This window comes from Dendrobium catenatum, unplaced genomic scaffold (genome assembly GCF_001605985.2).
Source record: "Dendrobium catenatum unplaced genomic scaffold, ASM160598v2 fragScaff_scaffold_756, whole genome shotgun sequence".
In the NCBI taxonomy this organism is placed as follows: domain Eukaryota; kingdom Viridiplantae; phylum Streptophyta; class Magnoliopsida; order Asparagales; family Orchidaceae; genus Dendrobium; species Dendrobium catenatum.
Window position 1 is genome coordinate 153,044 of NW_021319218.1, and position 20,560 is coordinate 173,603.

A 20,560-nucleotide genomic window follows, 5' to 3' on the forward strand; every position below is an offset into this window, starting at 1 on the left:
GGTCAGAAAAAAATATAAGATAATAATATGAATCTAATATATAAATTATAAATATATAACATAAATTAAGGATTATTTATATTAAACTTATTAATTCATTTGTAAGTTAATTTTTTGTTAAATTTAAATTAAATTTAAAAATTTGAATATGTTTAAATTTAAAATTATATAAGATATTAATAATGTTTGAATTCAATTTATTTTTTAATAAAAAAGTTATATTATTATATGATTTTTATATCATTTAAATTGTATTTATTACGTCATCCGGTTCGACCCCGTTCAACCGGTCGAACCGTGAACCGCTCTCTCTACCGGTTCATTGCCCGGTCCGGTTTTCACAACCTTGATTATACCACCTTCATCACCATTTTATCTCTTAAAATGATCCACTCATATCTTAGGGAAACACCATCATACATGTCATCATTTCCATAATGCGTGGTTCCTTACCATCAATGAAATGCAAGTCCTACTATGAAGCATGGACACTTTGGGATGGCAGTACTGTCATGTTCATATTGGTGAGACATGTTGGCATGGAAGGACAATTGTTGTATGTGTTCACAACTGTTTCTCTTTTAGGCTTTGGAAATGTTTTTGGACAGTTCTTGGAGAAAAAATGCATTTTTAATTTACAGGGAAAGCCCAATGTCTCTTCAACATTAGATAAAATAATGTCTTGTATTCTTTGGCTCCATTTGATTTTGTTTTTTTATTACTTCTCATCCAATGCCTTCTTCTTAACAAAGTATTTAAATGTACAATTTGTTAAGATTTTCACTTATAGTTTGTTAAGATTTCGTTTGTATGTGATTTCTTTGCTTATGCGTTTATTTTATTAGTCTTAGCACCTAGATGGGGAGCCACATGTCAACGTTGTGTTCATATCTACTCTCCATATTATTAAATTAGGATTTTCTGTTCTATTTGACTGATCTTATGATTAAATTAGGGTTTTTAGTTCTTTTGGACTGATCACCTGGAACTTGATTGTCTACCCACCATATTATTCTTCTTTCTGATAATATTCTTGTTTCTTTCAGTGTAACACCTAAGTGATCATCTAGATACTTGTTTCTGCTCCTTTTTTTGTGGCGCTATTCTTATCATAAACTTTGTAGGAGATTTTTTTTTATTTTGAGGATAATGATTTATTTCATCATGTACAAAAAAAACAACTGCTCTACCTTCCTCTAATACAGTAAGTAGTTTAGCCGGTTCATTGTGGATATTCTCTATTCATGTGGTCTACTAGAGCAGACGCTAACCCTTGAGCTGTTGTGTTTTCTTTCATAAACAGATAAGAAATTTTGAGGGCAAGGGTTCATGAATAAATTGTAGATGTCAAAACATTGAATTTAAATGCTCCTTCAATACTCCTTAATCTTCTTTTATTTTTTTCTCCTAAATCCAGTTTAGTCTATCTCAGAAACCACTAAAGCTCTACCGTGATTAATGAGATTTGTGAGTGGGAAACTTTTTTCATAGGTGAAAAGATCTTGTTGATCATTCATCACAATTTTAATTATAGCATTCTGCCTTAAATACTAAGACCAACCTATCAAAAGTTAACTTTAACTTGCCAAGTTGAATTATGCAGGATCAACATGTTTGATTGAATCTCATTCCTCGAACTGTTCTCCAATTTGATATTTGCTACATGAACAATTGGTTTTTTACATGTTTTAATTACATAATTCAAACACATTCTTAATTTTTTAGTTTGTAGTATTTTTAGTAAGTATTAAGGACCCTACTCTCTGCATAATTTGCTTAGGGTTGTTTGATAGGAATTGAATAAATGTGAAATATTGAGATTTCTCTATCTCTCTTGTCATCTTCTTCCTTCTTTTATCTCTCATTTTTCCTCTCTTTCCATCTTCAAGTCTCTCATGGTAACACTAGTTCCTCTCTTTTCTAACTCTGGCTATGCTACACTATATCACTGGTATCATAGGAAATTGTTCTTGTTTTCCTTATTGGTTTATCCTATTGCTATAGTGATTAACACAAACCCCTCTATCCTGCTTGCTACTCAATCACAATCCAAATTGTGAACTTCACTTGTCATGATCCCTCTCACTTTTTTTTTTGAAACCGTGATAACTATTGTGGGCTTCCTAATAGGGCTGTCAATTTCGGATCACGGGCCGGGTTCAGGTCGAACCCGGAACTGACCCGGCACTATTCGGGTTCGGGTCAACCCGACTCGTTTTTGCAAACGGGTCGATTTTCCGGACCCGAACCCAACCCATCGGGTTTTCGGGTTGGGTCCAATATTGACAGGTCTACTTCCTAGCATGAACGGTCCCACACTTTTTCTTCTACCACCTGCACTCATGAGACTTGCAAGTTGCAACATGTCATGATTCTTGCATGTGCTCTCTTTGTAAACTCCTGCTCCACTTGCCATTATATATGTCTTACACTTATAGCCTAGATTTAACTACCTTATTGCTCATGAGTGTCATGTATACTACTTACAGTTGTTGCTTTGTTCACAGTGTCTCTCCCTTGTTGCTCGCCCACATCTTTTACATCGTTTCCACAACATGCTCACCTTGCTTGCTTCAATTTCCAATTTTCTTGTCATGTGCCATAGCACATTATTTCAATATAATGTCCACACTCAATTATTCTTAATATAGTCTCTGTCTGATCACCTTTTCAAGCAATTTCTTAAAGACAACTCAAATAAAATTCTCAATCCCTCACCACTCAAAGAACACCTTTGTGACCCCCACATCATTGTCAGATATTACTAAGCTAAAGTATTATAGCAACATATGCTTTCTATCATGAAGAACATTAGTATGATCAGACGTATATTAAATCTAACTCTTCTTATCATGATACTTATGACCCCTACTCTTCAAAACATGGTGTGGGAAAATTATATGGTTTGAATCTTGATTATCATCTATCATATCATGCATATTCTCATCCTAAATCCAAATATGTTATATCATTACAATCATATATACTCTCATCAATAATACCATGATCTTGATTGACCATATTGTGAACGCCGTGCCTACTCTCATCTCTAATATGATATCAATCCATAGCCAAACCATTTTGAATGGTTTTAGCTTACATCTTATCAAGTCTTCAATCATCTACGATTTTTGTTGAAATATTTAATATTAGATTGGACGGGTGTCTTGAAGAAATAAAAAGGCTCAAGTAACTTCTACATCCAGTTACTCCAATCTCAACAGTGGCGGAGCGAAAATATTTTCATGGAGGGGGGCACTTTTTTTTTTTAGAATTCCTTCAACTTTTTTTCAGGCTTGGGACCGACATTGACAATTTAAAAAGAAAATTATTGCAAATAAACTACTAAATATAAGATGCAATGTACTTACAGCTTATACCGTCTATTTTTCATATTTTGAAAAAACTGAATGATAACATCATTATCAATACAATCTAAAATTTCTTTTTCAATATAAGCGATTAAGATATCGTTCATCCACTGATCTCCAATTCGATTGCGTAGTCGATTTTTTATGATAACCATTGCAGAAACAGTTCTTTCAACTCCTGCTGTTGTAACATGTAGTACTAATATCAATTTCAATAGCCTAAAATTAAGGGGATATATTATTTCCTTCCTGCTTTGAACCATTTTTTCAGCAAAATTTATATCTTTTAATAATGAAAATTGAATATCAAACTGCATATCCATAATATAAGTTTTCAGTTGATTATCAAGAATCAACAAATCTTAAGGAGTGAAATCCGCTTGGATATAAGTTTGTCATTTTAATTAACTTCTTTTTGTTGAATGCATATAACGAATTTGATGGATTCAAACAAACAATACATAAAAGTAGTTTAGTATTAGCCTCTGTGAAACAATTATTCAACTCTTGAAGTTGTATATCAAGTACTGTGTAGAACATTTCAACTCGGTAATGATGTAAATTTGTCATTTCTTGAAGTCCACGTCATGGTCTTTCATGGGCAGCCCATTTATCATTTAGATTGAGAGTGATAATTTTGTGTTCAATGAAAAAAGAAGTCATATTATCAATGAATTCATCCCACTTGTTGTCTCTCATGTCTTTTAATCTAATTTTTTATTTTTGAACTAATGACATGACATTCACAATATCCGAATTTTTTCTTTGCAAAGTTTCTGATAATCCAGCAGTGAATCCCAGTATGTCTGTCGTTAAGTACATGCAAAAAGAGATGTCAAAGGATTGCATTATTGCATTGAATCTAATAATGCAAAAGCATCTCATCTCTGTTTAGAGCTTATGTCATCCTCCAAAACTATTTCATGCACATTAATAACTGAGAAAAACATTATAATCAATATAATCAGTGACTCATAATAAGAATATCATCTTGTTTCACCAGCACGTCTTAAAGATATTTATTGATTTAATCCTCGTCTAGTGAATGCCTCATCATTCTGTAATGCACTTAATGTTAGCTTGTGTTGTCTATCTCTTAACTGACCACAACGTTTACATGAAACATTGATAATATTCATAATGTTTGAAATTATATTAAAAAACAAAATAATCTGAACATGATTCTTCACAACTGGTACTAAAGCTAACTGAAGTTGATGTGAGAAATAATGAATATAATGTGCAGACACATTATTATTTAGAAAAAGTGTTTAAGTCCATTAAATTTTCCTCGCATATTGCTTGTATTATCATACCCTTGACCATAAATTTTAAAAGAATACAAGTAATAATTTGAAAGAACTTATTTAACTATTTTTTTAGACATTTAGTTGACGTTTTAGGAACATGAATAATATCGAAAAAATATTCAATAATTTGATATTTTTCATTCACATATCGTATAACAACAGTCATTTGTTCTTTTTCTGATATATCACGAGTTTCATCAACAAGAATAGAGAAGTAACTAACAATAACTTATTTCTTTACGCAATTTGTAATTGCAATGAAAATAGCTCTATAAATATCATTCTGAATTTCAGGGGCAATTAATTTCAAATTATCTTGAAAATCTAAACCTTGTCTTAGTAAGAACTTCATATAATCAATAGAAGAATTTAAGCGGACATGATATGCATTTGTTACTCAATCTAACTGCACCTGAAAAACAAAGTTAATATGTTGATTTTGTTTCATTAAATCCTCATAATTTTTCCTTGCATTATTATGAGCACTGTTAGGTCCTCCTATATAAAGATCAAATCCATGAAGTTTATTTCAATTCGAGAATTTCATTCTTGTGAAATGTCTCATCCTCTTTTATCCTTTTCCTTCAACTCCAAAAAGATAAAAATACAAACAACACGCTTTATACTTCTGAATATTATACTCTAATCAATTGGAGTATCTATCAAACCACCTCGAATTGAAACGTCTATCTTTCATCCCAAGCTTTTAGGGAAGTCATGATTAAGAGACTGACATGGTTCTTTTTGCAAATATGATATTTAAATTTGATAATTAGTCTTCAATCATGTACGATTTTTGTTGAAATATTTAATATTAGATTGGACGGGTGTCTTGAAGAAATAAAAAAGGCTCATGTAACTTCTACATCCAGTTACTCCAATCTTAACAATAATGGAGTTAGAAAATTTTCATAGATGGGGCATTTATTTAAGAATCACCTCAACTTTTTTCATCAGGAATTGGGACTGGCGTTAACTTTTTTCATCAGGAATTGGGACTGGCCTTTCAATCAAATCCTGGATTACGTATACCTATTTCTGAATTTAGTTTTAACATTCGTGATCAAATTCGAATATCATATTTGCAAAAAGGATCATGTCAGCCTCTCAATCATGATTTTCCTAAAAGTAATTTTGGGATGAAATATAGACGTTTCAATCCGAGGTGATTTGATAGATAGTCCAGTTAATCAGAGTATAGTATTCAGAAGGATAAAGCATATTATTTGTATTGTTATCTTTTTGGAGTTGAAGGAAGAGGAAAAGAAGATGAGATATTTCGCAAGAATGGATTCTCGAATTGGAAAAAACTTGATAAATTTGATCGTCATATAGGATGACCTAATAGTGCTCATAATAATGCAAGACCAAATTGTGAGGATTTAATGAAACAAGATAAACATATTAACTTTGCCTTTTAGGTTTAGTCAGATCGAGCAATAAATGCATATCATGACCGCTTAAATTCTTCTATTGATTGTGTGAAGTTCGTACTAAGATAATGTTTAGCTTTTCGAGGGCATAATGAGAGTTACAGCCCAAAAGATCAAGGAAATTTTTTTGAGCTACTTGAATCTTTAGCTAAACATAATGAAGATATAAGTAATCTTGTACTAAAGAATGCTCCAGATAATTTGAAATTAACTGCTCCTGAAATTTAGAAGGATATTTGTATAGTTATTTCCATTGCAATTACAAACTGCATAAAGAAAGAAGTTAGTGATAGCTACTTCTCTAATCTTATTGATGAAGCTTGTGATATATCAGAGAAATAACAAATAAGTATTGATATACAATATGTGAATAAAAAATGTCAAATTATTAAAAAAAAAATTTAGTATTTTTCATATTCCTGAAACGTCAGCTAAATATCTCAAAAAAGGAGTTGAATAAATAAGTTCTTTCAAATTATTGTTTGTCTTCCTCTAAAAGTTGTGATCAAGGGTATGATGGTGCAAGCAATATGCGAGAAAAATTTAATGGGCTTAAAGCACTTTTCCTAAATGATAATGCGTCTGCATATTATATTTATTGTTTCTCACACCAGCTTCTGTTAGCTTTAATAGCAGTTGCGAAGAATCATGTTCAGATTGCATTATTGTTTACTATAATTACGAACGTTATGAATATTGTTGGTGTTTCATGTAAATATTGTAATCAGCTAAGAGACATGCAACACGAGCTAACATTAACTGCATTACAGAATAGTGAGGAATTCACTAGACAAGGATTAAATCAAGAAATATCTTTAAGGCGTGTTAGTGAAACAAGATGAGGTTCTCATTATGAGTCACTAATTAGTTTGATTACAATATTTTTTTCAGTTATTAATATGCTTGAAATAGTTTTGAAGGATAACATAAGTTTTGAACAGACAGGAAAGGCTTTTGAATTATTAGATTTAATGCAATCTTTTGACTTCTCTTTTTGTCTGCACTTAACAAAAGACAATTGGGAATCTCTGCTGAGTTATTAAAAGATTTGCAAAAAAAATAGATCAGGATATTGTGAATATCATGTTATTAGTTCGAATATCAAAAATTAGATTACAAGACATGAGAGACAACAAGTTGGATGAATTCATTGAAAAAATGATTTTCTTTTGCGTTGAACACAAAATTATCACTCTCAATTTAAATAATAAATGGGTTCCCTGTGGAAGACATCGATGTGGATTTCAAGAAATGACAAATTTACATCATTACTGAGTTGAATATTCTACATAGTACTTGATATGCAACTTCAAGAGTTGAATAATATTTTCACAGAGGCTAATACTCAAATACTTTTGTGTATTGCTTGTTTGAATCCATCAAATTCGTTCTACGTATTCAATAAAGAGAAGTTAATTGAAATGACAAACTTATATTCAAGCGATTTAACTTCTCCGGAATTGCTTATTCTTGATAATAAGCTGGAAACTTATATTATGGATTTGCGGTTTGATGTTCAATTTTTATTGTTAAAAAATATAGGAAGTCTTGCTGAAAAAATGGTTTAGAGCAGGAATGAAATATTATACCCCCTTGTTTTTAGGCTATTGAAGCTGACATTAGTACTACATGTTGCAATAATAAGAGTTGAAAGAACTTTTTCTGTAATGACTATCATCAAAAATCAACTATGCAATCAACTTGGAGATTAGTGAATGAACGATATGTTAATCGCTTATATTGAAAAAGAAATTTTAGATTGTATTGATAATTATGTTATCATTCAGTTTTTTCAAGATATGAAGAATAAACGGTATAAGTTGTAAGTGAATTTCATCTTATATTTAGTAGTTTATTTGTAATAAAATTTTTTTAAAACGGCCAATGCCAGTCCCAAGTTCGGATGAAAAAAGTTAGAGGGGATTTAAAAAAAAAAAAAGTGCCCCCTCTAAAAATTTTCTGGCTCCGCCATTGCATTGATACCTCCACTGGTTTCTTATGATGACTATTTGCCACTTCCATAAGTGCTAAACTATATCTTTCTTTTTTTGAGTACACTTAGAGAGATGCATGAGCTAATGTTGACACCAACGTAATGGTCGGTGCTTGCTTTTTCTTCCAGGAAGAGTGATGTAGAATCATTACAATAAAATGTATCTTAGTCGTCAATTCTTCTCCAATTTCATCTTTGCCATGCACCCATTTAATTTTGCATATATTTTAATTATATGATAAAGACACTCTTTGTCAATTTGATTTTAAGTATATTTAGTAAGTATTAAGGACCATACTCTACATGCTGGGTACTTTATGGTTGCATGAAGTAGAATGAACGAACTTAAAATATTGAGATTTTCCCTATTATATCTCATCATCTCTTCTATCTCTTATTTTTCATTCGTCCTCTCTTTCCCTCTTTGGATCTCTTCTATCAGCACCTTTTCTCTTTTCTATCTTCTATTGTGCTACAAGATATTATTAAGGCCTTTATTAGTTAATTGAATTAACACAAGGTAAGTGATTATATAATTTGAGAAACAGTGTGGCTATTTCTAATGTGTGTATCTCAATTTCTTGATGTTTGGAGATCAAGATTTTTCTCTCCTTGTACAACTGTGGCATGATGGTCTTTGCAATACCAAATTTTCTCTACTTTAACAACTGACACAGGGTTGGGCATTTTCATCCCAGGCAATCTAATGTATAAAATTTACTTCTTTGAGTGATCCAAAATATTCTAACAGAGGGACTATTTTGGATCATGTTTGAAGTATCAAATAACCTTGTTAAATACATTAAATAGCTGTGATTAAAATTGTCTCATATGAATAATCAAGGGATCATTTTAATCATTTTCTTACCAAATACTAGTTCGTTATATTATTTTTTCTCACTTCTAATCCCTCATGTGAACTCTGTATCAAAGGTGATCCAAAATGCAACTATAATAGCCATTTATAGTATAGGAGGATATTGTAATCTTGCTCTAGCAAGCAGAATTTCTATTAACTTTAGACACGTACGTTAATTCACTAAATATCTGGATCAACATAGTTGTGTTCATCAACGCTGAAATACTTGACTAATTTTTACCTGATTTGTTCATGTTTACAAAGATTGGTTTTTTCTTCTGCTATTTAATCTGTTCTACACTCGCAATTGTCTGAAGGAAAGTCAAGCTCCAGTTTTGTATGTGTTTTCGTATCTAATAATTTTAAGTGAGCATCGAAGTTTTGTTCATATTAATGTATGTTGGCTATCTAAAGAATGGAATTACTGATAAACTGTAGATTTCTGGCCATTTTTAAAAGGTTTAGTTCAATAATCATGGTCCCTTTAAAAAGAACTATCAGTTGGTTGTTGAGCTCCAAGTTTAGGCTTGAAATCGATACTTAGATACTTAGCTCAGCGCACCTGACTCAAATGGTTTCTAGGTTGTAGAACATGTTGCACTGCTAACATTGCTTAAGTCTTCAATTCACATTTTAGATCCAAAGTCAAGATTTGTAGGAAACTCATATATACAATCACAATCAGAACACCAAGTTTTATGCATGTATAAATTTTAGTTGAAATTTTATTTATCTATTTAGTTATTTATTCAAGCATTTGAGTGAATTCTTTTTTGGTCAAAATTTTCTTATTCATTATGGCGCTTCATGGTTGAACGGGAGATTGATGTGACTTTCTATTTTATGCATTGGGCCTTATTTATATTTTTCTTTAACCATTACCTATATCTTGTTCTATTTAACCTCCTCATTGGTCGTGATGGTTCTCATTTTCTCTCAAATTATATGCAGCTCCGCGAGTATATTGATGATACAGAGGACTACATAAACATTCAAGTAACTTGAAAAACAACACTTTTATCCTCATGAATTAAGGATTACTGATATTTTCTCTAACTATCCATTGTTGTTTCTATTTTGCAGCTTGATAACCATCGAAATCAACTTATTCAGGTGATTTCTTAATTTCCTCCCCCAAAACTTGTTAGCAGTTAGAGTTGAACGACACAGTTTAACTGCAAATTTAATCATCAAGGCAACCTTGATATAGTTGTTTACAATTAGTAGTCATTATGTTTTTTGGGGAATAAAAAGGAGAGGAAAATATAATTGAATGTAAATGTCTTTAAAATGAACTAAAATAAAGCAAGGATCAACTTGCTCTAATACAAAATATGATGTAGGAAAAAAACTAAGGATCATAAATTTATGGAGTTGGTAAGGGAATGAGTTGTCCTACAAATACTAGGGTTAAGATCTTTCCTAAAAAACCATACTTAAAATAAATTATAGAAATTAGTTTCTTAGTTGATTTAAGAGATGGTAAGGAGGAAGGTCTGAGTTGTACTTTAGATTTATCATAAACTTTTCAAAGCTAAAAGATTAGTGCAGAATAAATAAAAAACAAGTGAAATGATCACAATGTGACCAAATTACACAAAATAAGCTAAAATAGATACACTATGATGTAGATGAATGCCCTAAAGCCAATGTAAGCACTTATAGGACACTTTAATGTATATGAAAGTCTTAATATAGATATTTGATAAAGAGAAAACCATGTAAAACGGTAGTGTAATGAGAATACTAGAAAACTAGAAGAATTAAGTCACAAGTAGCTGGTCCTTCACTGTGACTTCAATCTTCCGGGCCTTGGCAAATCCTTCAGGGCATGGTACACACACTCATTAGTCCCCTTCAGAAAGAGCTCACAAAAAAGGGAAAAACAAAGCAATCTTTCATTCGAATTTCATGATCAAAAAACAAGTAAGGGAGATTATAGTCTCCATGACACCAATTACCATCCAATGTAAATCAATGCAAAGTAAACCACGGGATGGTCAGCCATGATAAAAGAGGTGGAAAATGTAAATGAGTGAATGGAGAGGATCCAAGAAAAGGAGCAATGGAAACCAACTTCCAAAAGAGAAGAAATAAATAAGATGGAGAGCAATACCACCGGACATAATGAGGGAGGTGGAGGAATTAATTTAAAATTGAATTGAATTGAATTCAAAAATAAAGGGAAAGCAGAGTGGTTGGCCAAGGTGTATATACATGCATGAAACAAGTTGGAAGCATAATAACCCATTATGCACAAATCCAACATGACTCAATAACACCATTAAGACTTAAATACAAGTAAATACAATGAACTGTCTCACCACTCCCTGCATAGAAATGACTCACAGTTGGAACACAATGGGTCAAATTATAAGAGATCTTAACTAGTATCAATAGACACTGCAAGGCCAAACACAAAGATGGCTCTGATCAAGATGCTTCGCATCAAAAGTCAGTGAACCCTTGTTGATGTTGCTATTCAAGGCTGTAATCCTACAACCACCTTCTCCAGGGAGAAATCAAATAGAGATTTGCTTTTCCAAATGCTCACGAAACCCTAATCCTATAAGTTATGTCTTGGAAGCTTCCAAATTACGGTTTGAACTACCCTAGATGAGACTCTTTATATAGCCGCTGGCCTACCTTGCACACAAACCAAGGAGATAAAATCTATGCATATCAAAGACGTGGTGGCAATCTCAATCGTCCAATTTGATTTGATCATATTGAAAGCTCTTGGGAATCTTCAATAATATTCTGTCGCACTTACAATATTAGTGAGGTTAGAGAGTTTGGTGATGCACAATTCTGTCTCTCAAGATTTATTTCTTTGCCAGATTTGAATGCATTTGGTCACTCACTTTATTTTTAATTTAAATGCAACTTGACCTCGAGGAAATATTTAAATTTTGAAAATGATAATGATAATCTCCAAGAAAATTACGTATCTACTCAAAGGTTGTCCGCTATCCTTCCACATGGAAAAATTTTCTAACCTACAAATCTTTGTGGTCCTATGACTGGCTAATGTGACCCGCCATATGTGATTGAAAATGAGTTTCAAAGATATGGGGTCCATTCCCTGGTTGAGAGTTTGGAAGTTGTCTATATTCTGAGTTTAAATTCCATCGCCTTTAAAATTGTGTGGCGAGATCGTGCGTGCAGCTCGCTGGTTGATCGAAGCTTTTCCTCCCATGCGACTCATGCTCGAATCCCCTAACTATCCCAAAAAAAATTGTGTGACACTCAGCACTCTCCAAAAAAAAAAAAATTCTAAGGCATAACATTTAAAAGCTACATTTCATCAATGACAAATCCTTGCGATTTCATGATTGTGAAGCAACTGCTAGAAAAGTGTGTTCTTATGTGATTTAGGCTTCGTTTGGGACATTTTTCTTATTGATTCTTAAAGCGGCTTTCTAGTACAAAATTTTTAATTTTTATACTAGAAAGCAGCTTTAAGAAACAGGAAGAAAGTCGTCCCAAACAAAGCCTTATTTGGCATTTCTTCCGTTCCCTAAATATCTTGTTCCGTTTGAATGTTATTGCTTAAATCCTTTTAATTTCCTTGAACTTATTTGATGTTTTTTGTTTGATAACGTGACAGTTAGAGCTTTTTCTTAGCTCCGCAACAGTTTCTCTTTCCATCTATTCATTAGTTGCTGGAATTTTTGGGATGAATATTCCATATTCATGGAATGAAAACCATGGATATGTCTTCAGACTGGTAAGTGTCCTTTGTTCTACTGATCATGGATTTATTTGATACGACTGTGTTGATGTGCTTTCTTGCTTTTGTTTTGTTGTATGAAATAAATTCAACGTAAATCTATATGATGATGAAGATATAGTTATCTTTTAAGAACATTTCTCATGTTAATCAATTTTGTTTTTCAAAAAGTTGTGAAATTTGGAACATAATGATTGGCATAGTTTTTTTTTGCCTGCTTATGCTTATATGGCAAAAGCTGTTTAGGATGTTTTGTCTAATAGCTGTGAGAAAAAGAAGAAATTATTCTATGCGGACACGGGATGCAGCTCTACGTCTATAAAGGCGAATCAGGTGCAACCACATCAATGGTATCGAGCTGTGGTACCGAGCGAAGGGATGAGGTGGCGCATTCTGATTGGTCTGCGGACGGCGTTCGGCATCCGCACAGAATAATTTTTCGAGAAAGACACAATGAAAGATAAAAAAAAAACAATCTTTTAGAAATGTGATTAATGTAGTTTCCCTTCAAAGCTTTTTTATGGATGCTAACTTTAAATTAGCAAATTAATGCATAAATTTTTAATTAATTATATACTAATTAAGATTATGATATTATATCATCATTAGTTTAAATTCATAAAAAATTTTAAAATTATAGTCAGCAAAGGTTTCATTTGAGATGATTTTATTATTGCTACTTAAAACATCTTTTTAATAAAAAATTAAAAATTTTATACTAAAAAGTTGTTTTAAGAAGCAGTAAGAAAGTCGTCTTGCAACAATGTCACACTGTGCCTAATATTGCACATTTCTATTTCCAATCTTTTTTACCCATCAAACTTTTTTACTTTTGTCTGGCCCGCAGGTGGTGATCTTATCAGGTATAGCATCTGCTTTGCTTTTTGTTGGGATCATTGTATATGCTCGTCAGAAAGGTCTTGTTGGTTCTTGATTTCTACCCATTATGGAAATAGTCGCAGGCAATTGGATTAATACATTCATACGCTGCTTATACCATTTCAGTTTCATCCTTACCTGCTTAATTAAGAATTGAGATACAATATTAGCACATTACCATTGTTGTTGTTGTATTAATGATTCATCCTTCTCTCCCACCTCAGGAGTTTAGGAGCAAAATACCTTATTATTAGTCCAAGATAAAAGAAGAATAGAGCATTCCTTTTGTAATGTAATAATGTAATCAATCTATGCTCAGACATGGAGATTTTTTGTATCTTGAAAATTTAGGTTTTGTTTGTGATGGCTTTCTTACTCCTTTTTAAAGTAAATTTTTAGTAAAAAATTTGTAATTTTTGCATTAGAAATTTATTTTAAGCAACTGTAAGGAAACAGTACCAAATGAAAGTTTTAATAATAGCTCAATATGGAATATGGAAAAATTATTCTATGCGGACGTCAGACATCGTCTGGAGATCAAGCAGAACGCTCCATTTTATTTTATTGCTTGGTATCAGGTGATGTGGCATGTTCAGGTTGGGTCTTCGGACTGTCAATATGTGCAACTATACTGGTTGAAAATTTTACTTGCATTTCATCATGTTTTTGTTTAGTAGTACTATGCTGTTCTTATGGGGCAAAATTAATTTTTGGCTTAGTGTTTGGATTTGAGTTGATAAGCATACAATTATTCTTCTCTTGATTGAGTAGCAGTTTATCAACAACAAAAATTAGAATTTAAATTTCACACATTCTATTTAGTAGTACATTCGATGAAGGTATTCTTAAGATCAATATTTGGGAAGTTATTATTATTTAGGTAATTAGTAGTTAGTCTTTGCTATTGATTATCTCCTCAGACTCCTCTTTAGCAGGAGAGTATATTAGCAAATTTTTATTTTTATTTAAATATTGACCACAGTGAAGTAGCCAGCTTCATTGTATGTGTCATAAACCTTCTTTAGATTAAGTTAATGAGTCGAGGCCTCAGAAATTTTTTTTTTATTATACCTTCAACTCTGCGATTAAAGCAATATAATGCTTCTTCATTAAAATAATAAGTTTTAACATTCCTATTCATAATAAAGCAAATAAATTGAATGTAAGTAAGCAAATAAATTGAATGTAAGTTCATGCAATGTAAATGTTTGAACAATATATTATGAGTGGTAGCAAGATTCAATTCTCTTGTTCAACATAGGCTCCATTTTAGATGGTTTCTTACTAATTTTTTAAGTAAATTTTTAGTGAAAATATTTTTTGTTTCAAAAATTAATAAGAAAGCAATCTCAAATGAAAATGAAATTATAATTTGAACTCAGTTAAAAAGTTAATATTTGATACCTAAGTTCAAAAGAGAAGTTCAGACTAGTTTGAGCTTACAATGTTGTTTGAGGTAAGATTAAATTGGATTTCAAACTTCTACTTCAATGACCATTTTTAAACCCCATGTTCAAAATTGAAGTTTGAATTTGATTTGAACCAAAAAAATAAGAGGGTTACAACTTAAGTTGTGAGTTCAAAGGGGGTTTAGATTAGGCTCAAGTCTCATATTGTTAGTTTGAACTTTGTTTAAATCTTATAATATGTATCAAATTTTGTGAACTTTGTTTCACATAAAGAACTCTAACTTAGTGTTCAAATTATTATTTGAATCTAAGATGCAACCACTACTTTTGCTTTGATAAGAGATGATAATATGAGAATCATGATGTTGTAAGGAATGGTGAATTATTATTTAAAGTTTGCTTCACACATATAACTCCATGTGATTCATTGATTGGGTGTTATAAGAAGCTGAAGATTGATTGGAAGTTATAAGGAGTCAGATCTATTGATTTATGTGATTTAATGGGAGTTATAAAGAATAAATTGATTTGGAGTTATAAGAGATAATTAATTGAGAGTTATAAGTGCATGAGCAAGCTATTCTTAAGATACACTCATTGAATATCTAAATACTGATACTGACACTGTTATGAATATTATATTGATATTGTGACTGACACCAATATTGGTTTATGTCATCAACACTATTTAGCATTATTGATCATGATACTAATATTGTTATTGGAATTAATATTATTGACTATTACTAATATTATGATTGATGATGTAATGGATTGAAATGTGATGAATTATAGAATGATAAATTGATACTGATAATCAGTAAGACATTGATGCATATATTTTTGTATATGATTTATAACATGTTCTCTTTTATCTTGCAATGATTTCAGTTATAAGATTTTTATTACTTGTTGGGTTATGAACTCATTACATGGTTTTATATATTTTCAGGAAAAGTAGGAATCATATGATATAAGGTTTTGTACAAGATAAAAATGTCATTATGTTTCTTTCGGATGTTTATTGGTAAGCCTTAATTAAATGATTAAAATGAAAGACAAATATAATTCTTCTAATATAAATCCTGGAGTGTAACAACAACCTCGTGTCCAGTGTCTCGCAAGACATGCACCCGCGCTCGTCAGCCTCGATCAAAAGGCCATACCCTCGCCTACGCTCATGAGCCCTGCTCGGACCCGCCACTACTCTTACACGCCTTGCCGCACTGGACCCGCTCCTACGTGCCTTACAGTCCGAACCTGTGCATGCATGCCTTACCGTCGGGACACGGACCTGCATGCCTTGCTAGTGCCGCACCCATTATCTTGCGCCCTACCTCAGCCGCGCTGCTCTCCAGTATCACTCAATTAGTCGCCTGCACTGCTCAGATCAACTAAATGTGGGTTGGTAAGTCGAGTCAACCCGACAACTCAGTGGGTCGGGTCGGGTCCGAATTAAAATTTCTGACCCATTTAGAATTCTTAATGAAAATAAATTATGCGATGAATAAAGCTTAAACAATCAAAATTTAGGATTCAAAGTTCAAAGACCACCGGTTAAACAATAACTTTCTTTGTGTGCATATTCATACAAATAATAATTCAATGAACACCAAAATAAAAGATTAGTGAAAATTTTGAAACCAAAGAAAACTCAAAATTTAATAAAGTCACACCACAATAAAAGTAGAAGAAAAAAATTCTATAAAATAATAAAAAATAAACATTACATCAGTACAAGAAGAATGCTTCCCTCGTAAATAAATAATCCAACTTATAACACAATTCAAAAGAAGGGTGCATTTAGGAAAACAGTGGGCTTTGAAAATTTGCACCTCGGCCTCTCTGCGGCCCCTTTCTCTTTTATTTATTGGGTCGTCGAGGTGAGTTTTAACAAGTATGTTCATAAGAAAATTTTCAAAAAGAAAATGCCCAAAGATTTCGCCCTTATTTTTGCAAGAACTTTATGATATGAGTTCAAGTTTCCCATAAGCGCAAGCCCCTATAGTTGGGGGATGATGATAGACCTGACGAGCGAGAACTTTCAAAAAGACAATGCCCAAAGATTACCCCTCCCAATAACGAGCGAGAACTTTCGATTAAGGTTAGTCGTCAAATAGATACATAATATCCATGGTGTAGTAGCAACATGATTGTGTATTTGGGAATTTGACATTTAAAATTAGAAATTGACCACATTGCATTTAAATAGGATGGTTGGGGGATGATGATAGACCTGAGCAAGATCCTATGGTTCAATAGTCCCGGGTCATCATGGTACCTTGTCCACTTAGTCAGAGGATGTAGTCGACCCAACCTAACAGAAGGATACTTATCGACAACATTGGGTTGTTTCGTCCAAGGGTACCTTATAGACATGAGTTGAATATTTATCTAAGAGGATAAATTTGAGTCCACCTTAGCTGATAGAGGGCTTTAAGATCCTATTGATTCATTACTCAAGAATTTAATGTTGTTGGGGAACATACGGGCTCTGACCATGACCGTAATTTAATGGTGTTATTTGGCAGCAAAACCACCCGGTCAAAGGATCCCGATCATTACCGTTTACATGTGGTGCCATTTGATGGCAAAATTACCAACTAAAGGATACATGTCACGTCCTTACTAGCAAGAGACGGATTAAAATGATGTATAATGATATTCTCGACCAGACATTTACTCTTTGTAAGCTAAAGTGAATTTCAAATTTGTCCATCCTGGCAAATTATTGCGGAGGGTGAATAAATTTTTCTTTAAGCAATTAGGTGTTTTATTTCAATTTTAAATATTTTAGATTTTGATAATTTTTAGTATTTTGGGATTTTCATGAGAATTTGAGAGTCATTTTAAATGTTTTTGGTCCCCTCTAATTGATATTTTATATCAACACAATCATCATCAGGGTGTACTTATGAGCAATTTCATTTTATTGATTAAACAATGTAGATTATGTCTACTTGTCGACATAGGGTCAAATTCATCATCTGCATCAGCGTTTTGCTTTTATTAGCAAATTTTCTTGTTATGAACATTAAAGGCCTAATATGAACGTATAAAATAAATATCTCGATCAGCATCACAATCATACATTTGTTTAATAGTTCGAGCCGTGTCAACTCCTATCTATTCACATAAAATGATCGGGCTCAAACTTAAATTCATTTTTTAACCTGCACAGCATCCATAAACGTCATGTGTGTGCATACATCACGCTTATCGGGGTCCATGTTGGTGTATGATTTTGAATGCATTTTGAAAGATATGTTTTTGTAGTAGTTGTATGTATGCAGTGCAGCAGATTTATGCAACATATTTGCATGTATGATACATTTTGCATTTGCACATTGTTTAATCATGTTTGCCATGATGTTTTGTATATTGCACAGTGACTTGATACAGTGGCATATGACATGCATGTATGATGTACTTATGCATCACCTGTTTGCTTACATAATATATTTGCGCATCGACTTTTTTTTTTTTTTTTTTGTGCAGTACATGAAGCATATGCATGCCGATGTAGCATGCTGCTACTACGTTGTGTATTTTGCATGTTGGATAATATGCATGTGTGAGATATTTTGTGTTTTTTCACGTGCATGCGCATGATGTGAATGCATAAGTGTGCATTTTAATACATGGGGGTGTCAATGTGTCATGTAATATTCAACTATAACTAGTCTTGTAGACGGTGATCATTTAAAATATGTGCAAGTTTTGTATATAAGGGCCTGTAAACACCTTTTATCTGCTTGTACGAGCGTTGTGGATCCCATAGCATGGTGTAGCGTATGATATATATGTATAATATGTCAATACATTGCCTGCTTTCTTACAAAATGTATTAGCGTCATAATTCAGTGTTTGCATGTATTGTCTGATGTTTTTGCATGTTAGTGTTGGTTACACAATGCATTAGCATGACGATTCAATACTTGCATGTAGTGCCTAATGTGTTTGCATGTTAGCATAGCACACTGCTGCTGCGCATCATATTTTATATGTTGAATAGCATGCTTGTATAATGCAATTCCTATGTTGCAACATGTATATGCATTTTGTATGTTAATGCAATATGTCGCCACAGCGTGTTGTTGCATATTGAATGATGTGCTTGCATAATGTACCATGTGTATTGCAATGTTTATGATCTACATGTCTTCCAGAGCTTTGCAAAATGCATATGCATGTTCTGAATGTGTCAATGCGCACTTCAATGCATGGAAGTGTTTTTACAACATTCAATTATAGCCAGCTGTGCAAATGACCCTTGCTAAGAAGTATGCCAGATTTAATTCTAGAATATGTAAATGCCTTATGTCCGCTTATGTGAGTGTTGCGGATCTGGTGGCATGGAAACTAGATCGGTCTAGTGAGGTTGGAAGTTGGGATAGAGGTCGGATAAGAGGCGGCTCTAGAGTTTGGAGCTAAGAGTTCGATAGAGAGATCGAGCAGGGTTTGGCAGCCTCTAGTTCAGGAAGGATGCTCGTGTGTGTGAGGAAGAAGATGAATCGAACGAGAGGCGAGCTGCTCGGGCTTTAATACCGTGAATTGCATTGTACTATGGGCAAGCTCCAGAATGCATGGGAAGCGATGTGAATAGCGACGAACAACAAGTATGCGGGATTTGCGAAGGGTTTTTTCGGGCCTCATATGGAGGTCAACAATAACTTTCTTACTAGTTTGTTTTTTAGCCACAACAATAGTTTCTATTTGACCATTGCTTTTTCTTTGCTTCCCAAAATTTCTTTCTCCATAGCAGGTTTAGACCTAGCTTTACAAAAAATTACCGCTATCCCAAACGGACCCAAAATCAACATCCAACATTCATACAAATGTGAAAGAAATTAAACATTTTTTGAAAAGAACAGTCCCCCTAAATTCCTCAAATATATCCCTTTTATAATTACAAAAAAAAACCTAACATGGTTGGAATTTGGATGCTGTGGAATTCAAAGAACAGCGGAAGGGAACAAGATGTGAACAAAAAAAAAATCATGTGAAATATCAATAACTGGGAATCTGCAAAGCAAAAAAACACATGAACCAACATACCAAACAGCCAACTGAACCAGAGAAAAGAATTCCAGAAATTTGTATCAAACAAGATAAACTGAACTGGGATAGGGAAATATTAGAAAACACATTCAATTCTTACAGAGGATATTAGACAAATAAAACTAAGATAACATATCATAAAAATAAAAATTGTTCTTAGTTTACTAATTTGCTCTTCTTAATACATAATTTGCTCTTCTTAATACATTAAGAATTGCACCTTTAATGATTGTAAGACCCTCAAAGGTGAACATATATCTATTACAGATGAGATGGGCAACAATGCATTCCCTTGGCCACGCATTTTTATGAAAAAAAAGGAGAAAAAATTGTATCAAGAGCTCATCATATCAAAATGCCTCAGAAGTGCAAAGCTTATGTAACTTCAAAGTGTTAGACCGGTCCATTGTACTGGTCTAGCAGGTCCTGTGTGGACCGGATCACGCAAAACAGAGGTGGACATTTTCCACCTCTCTATGCTGTCTACCGAACCGCCAGATCCCATGGAGTGG

The 20,560-nt window shown here is 32.8% G+C and overlaps 1 protein-coding gene across 1 annotated transcript in view; it reads left to right on the plus strand.

Annotated features, from left to right (window-relative positions):
- Nucleotides 1-13,953, plus strand: part of LOC110100680 (magnesium transporter MRS2-I) — a gene marked incomplete in the record, with an annotated part of 25,320 nt that extends 11,367 nt beyond the window's left edge. Inside the window, 4 exon segments of the mRNA XM_020828290.2 lie at nt 9,930-9,962; nt 10,050-10,079; nt 12,577-12,696; nt 13,547-13,953. Of these exon segments, the coding sequence (XP_020683949.1) occupies nt 9,930-9,962; nt 10,050-10,079; nt 12,577-12,696; nt 13,547-13,633 (270 nt within the window).
- Between the last annotated feature and the right edge of the window lie 6,607 nt (nt 13,954-20,560).